Consider the following 13,082-nt stretch of genomic DNA (forward strand, 5'->3'; position numbering starts at 1 on the left):
ATACCTTCCGCATTTAAACGCAATATCCTTGCTGAATTGTTGGAGAACTTCGCTGTCGTGGCTGCAGTTCGTTGAAGCGTCAAGTATTCCAATGCTTTCGAGCTCCCAGAATTGCTGGAGCGTGTCGGAAACTTCCGATTCGACGCCGTTTGTTTGGAGGACACAGATGTGTGTTCCAGCTTCTGTGAAAACACCGCCGCCAGATGTCACGGGTCCTTGGAAGGTCCAACCGAGCTTCGTGTTTATAGCCGCCAGGTACTTGTCCTCGCCATGCAAACAGACTTCGTTCAGGAGGAATTTCTATATCTGGTCTGCTCCCACAAGTAAGCTGATACCAGCTTCTCCTTTGAGTCCAGGGAATAACAGAAAGTCAGCAATATACCGTCCTTCCTTGTTCAGCCCATGGACAAAAGAGTGTGCAGCGGGAGCTTCAATTAATTCCTCGCAGATAAATGGAACTTCAATTGCTTCGATTTCGTGTTGAAAATGGCTGAACTGGCTCATCACGGCGACTTGTACTAAGTTGTATTTCCTTCGTGGTGCTCCGTTAGATCCTCCAAAAGCTTTGATCGACAAGTCAACTGTTTTTTCCGCGCGTAATCCCAATTTCCTCGACACGTCTTCTCTTATGAAAGTTCTCTGACTCCCGTTGTGGAAGACTCCTCTGATGTAGCACGACTGGCTTTCGTTCAACAACCAGGCTCTAAATGTCTGTAAGAGCACCTGTTTATCCACTAAGGTCGCGGATGCATCCTTGGTTGCCGCGTGCATTATGGCGCTCTCTTTTTCGCGTGAGCCTTTCTTTGCTTTGTACATCGGATCGCAAACAACAGTAGCGTGCCTGCCCCTGCATTCTGAGCAGCGTACGTTTCGGCGGCAGTCTCTCGCCCGATGTCCAATAGCAGTACACTTAAAGCATCTACTTGCCTTTGCTAGCCGACTTTTCTTCTCCTGCAGATTGATTTCAGAAGAACAGTTCTCGGTGTTGTGCGTTGGCGAAAGGCAAAAAAAACAGTCACTTTGCTGTTTAGCCTCGTCACTATGAAGTACCGCCGCTGAAGGTAGATGGCTGCTGTATGAGCTTCGTGTGTCATCAGGCAGCCTTCGTTTTGTGAGTGCGACGAGCCCAGGTTTCTCGCGGGCTTCCACTTCTATACGCAGATAGCATAAGAGTTGTTCAAGCTCTGCTTCTGACGACTGATTTTCTCTTGTCTTCTCTTGGAAACTCTGTCGTTTGTAATAGTCAACAACGATGTCACTTGGGATTGCTTTGGTGAGAACCTCTAATAACATTGCTGCGTACGACAGCTCCGGCAGACCCAGCGCTTTTAGGCCTCGCACGTTAATCTGTACGCTGTCCAGGAGTTCCCTCAGTTCAGTCACGTCACCAGATGACTTGACTGGCTTCAGCGTTCTTAGGTTGGCAAGGTACGTTTGCTGGATAATTTTGACGCTTCCAAATCGGTTTTTCAATATTTCGATTGCGACGCAGTAGGATGCCTCGCTCACCTCGATTCCTGCAATGGCTTTCGCTGCGGGCCCACTCAGCAGATTCTTCAGGTAGTGGTACCGATCAATGTTGGTCAAATGGTTGTTTTCGTGAACAGTATGGCAAAACATATCCCAAAAGGGCTGCCATTGGGATACGGTTTCGTCAAAACGAGGAGGCTCTAGTTTGGGAAGTCTTGCACCTACCCGCCCTGGACCTCCGTGATCGCCGTGATCATTCTGTTGTGCGCTCGGAGAAAGTGGTAAGTCTTCGTTTTGGTGATCGATTCCTCGAGCCGGTGGGCCTGGAGCTTGGAGCGATTCAATGTGATGGCGGAGCAGCGCCAAGCTTGCAGCTGCGTTGTCCTCGTATTCGCTTACTGAAGCGAAATCCTCTGCTGTCTGTTCGTCCGTGAGGAAGGCCTCTAGTTGCTCGTTGAGCTTCTGCAGGCCGTCATTGCAAGTCTTCAGTCTATCGTGCAAAACCCGCAGAGCAGAAAGGCTGAGCTGGTTGGAGTCGATGAGTTGTCTTGCTTCGGTTCGTAGACATGTATGCAGAGCCCGCTGGGTGGTTCGTTTGCTTTTCACGCGTTCCATGTCGTTAATATTGACGATCTTTCCTCTCGGTTGGGTCAGTAAGGTAGCAGAGTCCCGGGTTTCGGCACCAATATTTCTTGAAGTTAGAGGAACGACGTCCACGGTGTAAATTGGTAAAAACGCGTTTACTCAGCAGGATATGTACAACGCTCACCGCTGCCTCGATCGTCTCGATGTTCTCTGTCCTCGCGCTTTTTTTCCGCACTTTCTCGTCTTCGGTCCTTTGTTGCGCGCACATTCCTCCTCTTCGTTTTCAATATTTAACACGCCCCAGGACCTTCCCCAGGACCAGGCATAGGCTCCCCGCTGAGCTTCCTCCCTAGCCCCTTTCAATAAAAGTTCCGAAAAAAGTATTAATTGATCTTGAATTAGTCATTTGCTCGCCAGATAAAATAGTGCACAGACAAAGCATAGGAGGACCTTGCCATTTGTGCCCAGAATGTTTTTCTTGCAGTGGGCTGCTAATAAGAAACAGGCCAGGGGTTCTTAAAACCCAATGTTGGAATAACCAGGATTTAAACACACTGCCATCATTGCATAGCCAGCATTAAAGATATGGCATTAACACTGGGACATGCCAATGAATCAGCTTGACTGCCGGTAACGGCCTATTCAATGATTGAACTTGTATACCAATGATGGCATAGCCATTGAATTAGTGTGAAGGCCAAAATTGGTATAGCCAATGTGGATGCCAACGATGGCTGAAATATTGGTTTAACGATGGCCTAAAAAAGGTGCCAATGATGGCTGGATCATTGGTTGAACGATGGCCCAACGTTGGAGCCAATGACGGCTAGAAGGTTGGTGGAACGATGGCCCAATGTTGGTGCCAATGATGGCTGGAACATTGGTTGAACGATGGCCCAACGTTGGTGCCAATGGGTGGGCCAACATTGGAAGAAGTTGCGCTCGGCCAGAATACCAATGTTGGACCAACCTCCGGGGCCAGCGTTTGCCATTGTTGGCCCAATATAGGTCCAACATTGGTGTGCTGCCTGGGATCTGATCAAAAAATATAACGAAGGCATGGGGGGTGTGGATGTTATGGACCGCCTTCTTGGTAGCTACCGCCCAAGGCTTAGAAGCAAAAAGTGTTGGTGGAATCTTTTCAGCAATGGTCTCAACATGACTGTAGTCGCAGGATGGATCCTTCACTGCGAACTTCACTAGGGCACAGATGCCGCCATGACCAACCTAGCTTTCAGGCGGGGCGTCGCCATGTCCCTGCTCCACCTGAAGCAGAAACTCGCCCTGTGACCTGTACCTCGAATTCCTCCCAGCATCGCGGAGAGGAAGAGTGACGGTCACTACATTGTCTAAACTACACAAGGAAGGTGCGCGGAGTGCAAAAATAAAACAAACACTACCAACAAATGCCACCACTGCAAAAAGCGGCTGCACAAGAATTGCTTTGTAGCTTAGCACGGCTTGTGATTATAAAGCGCTGACTGCCATGTAACACATAGATTGAAGGAACATATTTTTCAAGCATTCTTTTCTATCTTTATAGTTTTCGAAGCCCTTGCATGTAGCTAAAAGGTTCTCTTCAGATACCAGAGGCAATTCCCATTTTACACTCAATAAATGTTGTTTCAGACGACACTTGCATTTTGTAAACTGGAAATGCCAATGTTCCAAAAATGGAACATGCAGAAAAACATGCCTAGTGATCGTTAATTTTGCTATATTTTTTTCCATAGTTAATTCAGAAGCCATATGTGAATTATCAAGAGCCATATTAGTGTTTCGAACATTGCGTCATGGTGCGGCGTTTAAAAGGTTAAACACTTTGTCTTCGACCGCATCGCCGTTCAATGTTTAAAAAAAAAAAAAACAGCGCGCATATAAATTTGTTTAGGTCACGTTTTTTTTTTTGTCCTTGTATCGTCTTCTTTATGAGCAGAGATATCAGACCTAGTAAAGTTTTCAACTGGAAGCTTTTTGTCCGGTGTCCTTGTCGCAAATTTATTCTAATAAATTTCAAATTTGAAGTAATTTTTAATACATGGTGTTTAAAGTATTTACAAATAGAACCTGTACATTTTGTCTTAGAGCTGTAATAATTGCTACAATATTATGCACATCTCCTGAAATGTTCAGTTATCCACCTCTCAATCGCTTGTATATGTTTGGCACGTAAACAAAACAAACTTTGAGGCACAAAAATATTGAACATATTATGCTCTGTATGCTTTTTTTCTTGTGCAAACATAGGGAAAAATGAAAGCAGATATCGGCATCTCGGATGCCATTATAGACTAATATATAGTGTTTTACTAGCATAAGTCTCCCCCCTCCCCCACTCCCTTTTTCCAAACATTTTTTTTCCTTCCCACTGCTATACAATGTTGCCCATTGTCTAATTCGAAGATTGGAAAACCTTTATCTCGTACATAACTGTGCAAAAACAGAAACAACTTATATATTAAATATTCAGCTGTCGTACATTCATTACTTTTTCTTCATTATTTCCTTTCCTCGATTGTTAACTAGGTTAAATTAAGAGTCGATTGCTTTGCACGTAAAACCTGATCATACGCCAGTTTAATTTATGCTAATCTCGTTAAATCACACTAGAATTGATTAGCGAAGACATATGTATATCAACTTGAAGACGCTTCCAAATACCTGGTATACTCTACGTGTTCATTTTACGCATAGACTAATTGCATTCAGCTTCACATTATGCAGGGACTGTGTTTTTAATTCGAATAAATTTAATAAACAAACATTTAATGAAAGGTCTACTAATGCGGTCCGTGCAGGCGACTTTTACGGCCAAGAGGACTTAATGTACGCTTATATTCCAAAGCTAAGTGATATCATTTACTAAAATTTGCCGATTTTGTAATTATTTAAAATAATCATATGGATCCAAATAAAAACTTGCTGAGCGTCATCAAAAACCACTGTACAGTTTTTTTTTTTTTTAAATCGAATATAATTTTTTGGTATAAAAAAGCCGCGAAAGCTACAAAAATGCTGTCAGCGCAAGCGAGTTGTGCCGGCAGACGGATATGAAACTCAAAAGGCAATTCAAATAAAAGATGACTAATTAAAAAAAAAACTCCCTACTTTGCATAGAACATAGATCATGCATAGAACAGAGGACATAGCTTTATTTGACCAATAAAGCTATGTTCTATGTTCTCACCAAATTATAAAAAAAGGAGTGCAAACCATTTATTTTCTACAAAATATTACAGAAATTATGACAGAAAAACTAAAAAATCCCAATATCGCGTCCGTCGGAGCTTGACGCTTCACAGGCTCGTTAAGGTTGTGCCGAGCGACCCCAGTGCATGCTTCTGTAAACCTTATGTACACAGTATTCCACAGCGACCTCTTTCTGGCAGATTGCCAGTGTGTTATCACAGCAAACATTCAAGTTGACCCAAGGAACAGATACAGAAAAGAGCGGACGATGTCTAAATTGCACAATGAACAGGTCCCCTCAAAGGAAAAAGGAGCGCTGGAGGGGCAACCGAACTGCGTCGCCGCGCTATCTATCAGCGCCGGCTGCATCTGATAGGTGCCCTCTGCGCATGCGCGCGTGTCGTTCGCGCTGTCCTCCGTCTTTCTTGTTTGATCCTAGCATTATCGGCGTCTCGAGCTGCCAAACGCTGTTCCGATAAACACCGCTAGGCGCTCGGCTCGTACGGGAAGATAACGCGAGGGAAAGTGGAAAAGGGCCAATGTTGTCGATGAGCACCACCCCTTGTGCTAGCAGGCGTCGATTTTAGGAAGAACGTTGCGCAGCTCGAACCACCAATAACGCGCTGGTTGGAAGAAGAAAACGGAGGCCCCAGCGGAAGGCACGTTCGCATGCGCAGATGCAACCTATCAGTTCCAGCCGGCGCTGCTAGATAGCGCGGCGATGCAGTTCGGTCGCCGCTCAGGTGCTCCGTTTTACTTTGAGGGGACCTGTACGTGTGGGTAATTGTAGCGCACTTTACGGAGCCCATACAAGAAATACAGGATCCAGTCCCATCTTAACATACCGCTAGCACTGTTTACAAGCTGAAACATGCAAGTTAAAATTTTCTGGCCGGCTACATGGGTTTCACTGGGTTAGCTTTACATTCAGCGACGCTGTTTCGATCGGCAACGGCTGCCGGCGCTTGCGACTAGCACATGATCATGTATGGAACACACATTATGCCATCCTTAATTTTAATGAACGCTATCTTTGGAGCATCATCGAGCTTCCAGCTTTTGCAGGCACCTCACCACCACGGCCCACCACCACCAGCTCGTTATGTCGATAGGCCCAACGAGATTCGGAGGTAGCGCCTTCCTGAAGCAGTCCACGTCTACGCACACACTTGCCCAGTCGAGCGCACGAACGTTAAATACGCACACCAACATGGGTACACCACAACAGCACACGACACACAGCAAGCACAGTAGGTTCGATCCCAGGAATGAGCGTCTCGCATAACCCAACTGGCCCCGACAGCACTGGCGCCTCGACAACCAGATTACCGAATGAAGCACTCGCACGAGGGTTTCTGGTATGATCACCGTAGCCGGTCTGCACTCGTCGACGGTGAGAATAGAGCATGCTCGATTATGTCGTGAGCTACGCAGAGGCGCGCTTGCCTACGCTGGGCTACGTCGCGTTGTTCGCAACCAGCGTTGGCCAACACGTTATGGTGAGGGCGCTGGTCGACGTTACGACGGGGTATAGCCAGCACCTAAAAAGAAACTCCGGTTAATATTTTTTTTTTGAATTTGAAATTGATACTTTTTTTAGCTAAAGCACTGTCCCTGAATTACAATGTATAATTGTTTTTCTCTCGATATCGTGTGTATTTTTATAGATATCAAGGCTCAAACTTTGGTTTTGGGTGTCGACGGCAAAACCGAAATTACATGCTCGAGGGATGGCAACACTGATCGTCAGCCGTACGGCCGCGACGTGACGTCGCACTGGCGCTGCGGTACGCCATACAACCAATTGGGGGCGCTCTGCCCGACGATCTGCGGCCGCGCGCGACAACTCGCTTCTTGCGCGTTGTGGGTGCTCCGCGTGCCCAATGAAAGAGGAGCACCATCGGTAGAACAGACAGAACGGTCTGAGACGACGACCAGGAAGACACGCAGAACAAGGCGACCATCTATGACGATGGTAATAAACCCGCTTCTGTGAAATTAACAACTGTCTGGCCGGTGTCACGGGTGGCGGCGACGACATCAAAGAGCCCACACAATCAACCGGAGGTCTACCGCGTTATGACGTCACGAGGGTGCTGGGCCAGTGTTCCTTGATTAAAAGCTTATCCTCTTGCAGCCCGCTAAAGAGCAGTTGGTCGCATCTTTCAAATTGGTTTTAGTAGAGTACGCGGCTTCACTTTGACCTAATATTTCGGCCGAGATCATTTTTCGTGACGCTAAAGCGATACCCATAATTTATTTTGGTTTCGTTTTTGACCGGAGTTGACCTTTAAGCCACCTTATCGGCAGCGATATGTTACCTTGCTTTGCCGCGCGATATCACTGAAAAACATGTCACTCTTAGGTGTCACACGAGGGCTGTCTTTCTGGTGGGATATCGCGCGCACGGTTTCGGTATTTACAGATTTGCCGAACGCAATTTCATAATGAATAATAAACCCCTTTCGAAAAACTGCCCTCTGGTGGCATCTCTGGATTCACTGTACAATGGCGGCCTAAACCCATAACGCCACGGCACACTTTAGGCGTTTGGTTGGATTCGAAAGCAAAAACAGACCCACAAAAAGGTGATGAGCGCAGTGGCATTGCACTTTCGACTTTGTTTGATTGGCTCGTCGGCACCTAGCGTTGGCCGCGCGCTCTGACATTCCCTATCATATGAAAAGAGTAGCACGTTTTTACGATGTCAGCTGATCCGCCATTGTGCAGTGGTTCCGACCTTCTACTAAACGGCATGTCATATTCCAATGTGGTATATCCAAACTGCGGAACCGATTCATGATTTTTAAAATTTAACTGGCGTTCAACATTGATTGCCTTTCTTTCTTTAATGAAAATGTCTGCCCTGAAATATCTAACTAAAAATTAAATAATGAATGTTCATTAATTAGTCTTATTTTAGTTGCATTTTCTCTTGAATATAATGCACGCCTGGCAGTATACCTCACACGCGCAAACCGCATTTGTGTAGCTTCCAATGCTTTTCTTTTTTTAAATATGTATTCGATAATATAAAACACACTAGATGGTGACTTTCGATGACCTTCAGCACGTCCATATTATATAGCCCAATGATTATATTAAATATTTAAAATTAAATTGCAAACGTTTCGTTGATAATTCCACTTATTTTGAACATTATAGCTTCTGGCCGTAGAAGTCTCCTGCGCAAATGCCCGCATTAATGTAGCTCTCATAGATGATTTCAAAATAGAATTGCTTGAATAAAAATCTAACGCTCGCTATAGCATGATATGAAATAACATTTAAAAGTCGATCCAGTGCGTGCTTCGTGATATGAAAAGAGACAAACGAAATAGGCATAGGTTTTAGATCACCCTTAAATTTCTAACATCAAAGAATGGCGACATCTAGAATAGTGAGATTTCAATTTAAGGTTGATAGAGAAAACTTTTTAACATATTGTGCACCTTGTTATTCACGTACTAAAATCGTATTCAAAAAATTATTCAGCAGCAGCCAGATATTCATGCACTCGACACACTTTCTGGCACGGTGTGAAACTGCACGATATATGAAAGTTTCAGTTAAACATCAAAAATAGCGCAAAAAAAGACAAGCACAAGAAGTATACAGGACAAGCGACAACTTTTAGCTCATTTTACTCAGGAAAAGCAAGCACATATACACACGACAGGAAAAGCAGCACCACATAAAAGTTGATTAATTTTGTACCCGATCATTCAAAAACTGGAATGCATTACTATGAAGTATAATAGGAGTGTCGCTGACACCTGCCGATCCACATTTTTTGTTTTGTTTGTTTGTTTTGTTTTATAAAGAATGCTTTTTGTAGCTTACGAGCGATCGTCTCTCGGCTTCTCCCCAAACTCCTTATCTGCTGGAATCGCCGAACACAGTTACACGTGTTGCAGCATAAAGGCAAATGCGAGCCATATTAATTTTTTTTTACCGATAATGCGTGCTCCCGTGCGTGGTCATTGATGCACCGCCCCGTCTAGCCGATGTATACCTTACCGCAACTCTGTGAGATTTCGTAGACTACACCCACTGTGCAGTCTACGTAAGGATTGACGTGTCTCTTATCATATAGAATTTTCGCCTTCTCCTCAGAAATGCGGGAGCGCAACCCAGCCAACTTCTTTGGGGCAGAAAACACAACGGGAACATTGAACTTTCTTGCAACTTTACGTTGTCCCAAAGCAGTTGGCTGCGTCGTGCTCCCTCATTTCTGATGAGAAGGCGAAAATGCAATGTGATAAGAAACACGTCACCCCTTACGTGGACTGCACAGTAGGTGTGGTCTGCAAAATCCCACTGAGTTGTGGTAAGGAATACATTGGGCCGAACAGGGCGGTGCATCAATGACTGAGCACGGGAGCACGCATTGTCACTAAAAAATAAATATGGCTCGCATTTGCCTATACATTGCAACATGTGTGACTGTGTTTCGCCACTTCAGCGGATAAGAATTCTGGGTAGAAGCCAAGAGAAGATCACTCGTAAGCTATTGAGAGCATTCTTTATGTATATAGCAAAAAAGTGGGACGGCACGTGTTAGTGACAATCTATTTGTTCTTTAAAGAAATGAATTTCAGTTTTTGAATGATCATACTAAATTAATCAACTGTTATGTGACGCTGCTTCGCCTGCCGTGTGTTTATAAGCTTGCTTTTCCTGGGTAAGACCAGTTGGAAGTAAGCGCTTGTCCTGTATACTTCTTGTCCTTTTCTTTTCTGCGCTATTTTATATGTTTAACTAAAATGAACCAACTAACACAACAGTGTACAATACTAAACTATAAAAGTTTCTTTTTTAATATGTACTTTATTGTAAGTTAATGAACAACTGTATATTGCAGCTTTGTTTTGGTTGACAAGAACGATTTGATAAAAAAGATCTAAATAATTTACGTAATTGCATTTTGTATTTTAACTATGGACGGATTATTTCGTTTTGTTCCCAATGTTCTTTTGGTCTGTTTTTGCAATTCTTCATTAAGTCACTTAGCTTTCTACGGTCCACAAATAATATTCGTGCAGTTGAAAGTGGTTGAAAAACTTCGTTTATTTTTTTCCGAAGTTCATGATTTTGCCACGACAGTATTTATTGTATTTATTGCACATACCTTCAAGCGCCGAAGCATTGTAGAGGGGAGGGGCATATCAAACAAAAATAAAACAAATGGACAAAACAAAGCACATGCGGCAAGAAATTCAGATATCGAAAATGCGCTGCGATTGGCAAAAGCTGTAAGCAACATCTGTTACGATCAAAATAAACAAAAGAAAATGACACATGTCAGCTCATCAAACAAAAATGTAAACAAAGATTGGCGAAAAAAATAATCGGGTATAGTTGCGATATCTGATGGAAGGTGGTTCCAGTCGTTTAATGTATGTGGAATAAATCAATAACAAGAAGTGTTTGTTTAGCAACATCTTAATCCAACTTTTTAGTGAAGGTTCAGACCGGAAAAGTAATAGTTAGGCAATTGACCCCGTAAGCGATGATGTCACAACATTGCGTCTGGGTCCAAACAAATCGTTGCTAGGGGCGTTGCTATGGACTAATGCATGCAGACTCCACATGAGACTAGAATTTTGCTTAGAAGTAAATCTTTTTTGTAAGCAACCTAACTTCTTGATATCTAATTATGAAGATGTTCTTGTCGTCTCAGTGTCGTATTGCAACAATGAAAGCAATTTCTCAAGTATTACACTCAGCTTTGCTTTGGTAGCAGACGACACGATAGACTTGCTGGCCTCTGTTGCACCGGGCGTCTTCATTGAATTGCGTCGGTAAACAAGCGACAAAAACAAGTGCATTTCCGTGGCCGTAAGGCCTCCGAAATGAGCGTTTTTTTTTTTTCTGTGAAGAATTTAGTTTAGTTCAGAGGGGTGAAAGTGCCGTAAAATCAAGCCACGTCATGCAGATCATTTACGACGACGAACTGAAGTGCATTACCGGCGTACTGCAGGCCAGTATGAGAAACAAATCGTACGCCACCAAGGCAATTAGTTCATTATAATTATTATTATTATTGAGGTTGTCAGGTTATTAAAGAATTCCATGTCTGTCGCAATTTCTCAGTAACCATTGCAGCGACGGTTACAACCAGGCACGACGCACCCTCATATAGCGCGAGTCTACAAACAAAATTTGGGATCTCGACCGATCGCCTCAAGTGCTTTTCTCACGGGTCCAATGCGATCTTTTAGCAGACGATCATCTCGATCGACGCCCGGACTTTCAATAAACAACATTTTCATCGCACCCGACTCTAAATTCGTTTAAGTTACTGAAAATCATTATATTTAGAACAAATGCAACAGCAGAATATCGTCCTTATTCACACGATTCAAACGACGGCGTCGGCTTGGCCTGCCGGCGTGTGGCAGACGGCATACTTCTTGCATTCGTCGTCTGCTGCAGGCAACTTGAGGACCGGAAGTTGCAGTCGAAATTATTTCAGAAACAAGTGATTTCTGGCACACTTCTGTCGAAGCATATATGATATTCAAGCTTTTCTATATCTGTGATTTTTAGAAGTTTGAATCCTACTCCTGATTTTTGAACGGCCGGGTTTTCGTAGCGAAACCTAGAAACATGTATTTATCCATAACAACGACCCTAGCAACGGTTTGTTTGGACCCATGACGTCACACTTACGGAGTCAGTGTAAACAAATGGTTTCGCGGCGACTATTGTTAGCCAATCCTCAGTTTATATTGTGTAGGTCTTAATTAGAAGATTATATTCTCACATATTAAAATAACACTAGAACTGGTCAACCAAATACAAACATTTTACAATAATACAGACGTCTACCTTTTCAGCTAAAAGACAGGCTGTACACTACTTAATAACCCCAAAATAAAATCACTACGAAAACCAATGCAATGCGTACCTATGCACTTCTGCTCAGCTACATCGTAATAAAAGCCTTCGGGACAGCTGAGAACCGAGTTGCCGTTCACATCCTGTCCTGTAAGAAAGCAATTGTTAATCTGGTTTTATAGTAGAATTTATTTTGAATATGTTTTGTTGTTTCCTGATGAGGTACAGCCTCAGGATTTTTGAATATCGCGCTGCGTGAAACTGCAGATCAGCGAGGCTAGGCGTGTGACTTCTGCCACAGGCACGCAGTTTCGCTGGCCTGCTCTTTCACGCCGCGATAAGAGGCTGATCTACTGGCCGGTCAGGGTTCACGCGATATTGTTATAAGGAAGCTGTACACGTTGAAAGTAAAATGCCTTGTTCTATCACAGGTTTTATTTTTACATATTAGCTTAAGAGCGTATGTCTGCCTACGAGTATGTAGACACCTGACAAAAGAGAATGTCGAAGATAGGGACAGTTATGTAAATATATTTTATAGTAATTTTAAATTTGTTCTACGCTAGTAATGAGATATTAAATTATGTGTACATTCAGAAATTCACGATTTATTGATGCATGAATATATTAGGTTCTGAAAGCTACGATTCTGGCAACTGTTAAGCCTTTGAGAAAGGTGCTGTGTATATCAAATCCTGGTTTTAACAGCTTCAGTAAAGTGGTAATTTCTTAATGTTTCCATCATTAGAAAACGTTTGTTAAAGGCAGTAACAGGGCCGTCACAATTAGTAAAACATACAATACTGCTATTACCTTTTGTATCAGGGCATATGAACGCACGAACTTTTTTGACATATTCACTAGGATGTACAGTTTTCCGATGCTCGTGAAACACCTTGGATATGATTGTCAGGTGTTAATACCAATATAAACTGCCCAACCCTAAAGAAGCGATCGCGTAGGAATATCCTTTTTAAAACATTCCAGCATATTTT

At 43.4% G+C, this 13,082-nt stretch overlaps 1 protein-coding gene across 1 annotated transcript in view; it reads right to left on the bottom strand.

The window, feature by feature from the left end:
* Positions 1 to 13,082, bottom strand: part of LOC8053523 (mucin-16) — a 36,346-nt gene that overhangs the window by 21,806 nt on the left and 1,458 nt on the right. Inside the window, exon 2 of the mRNA XM_002433335.5 lies at positions 12,158 to 12,235. Coding sequence (XP_002433380.5) covers positions 12,158 to 12,235 — 78 coding nt within the window. The remainder of the gene's footprint in view (positions 1 to 12,157; positions 12,236 to 13,082) is intronic.

Source organism: Ixodes scapularis, unplaced genomic scaffold, assembly GCF_016920785.2.
Source record: "Ixodes scapularis isolate PalLabHiFi unplaced genomic scaffold, ASM1692078v2 PGA_scaffold0__279_contigs__length_252992795, whole genome shotgun sequence".
Taxonomy (NCBI): domain Eukaryota; kingdom Metazoa; phylum Arthropoda; class Arachnida; order Ixodida; family Ixodidae; genus Ixodes; species Ixodes scapularis.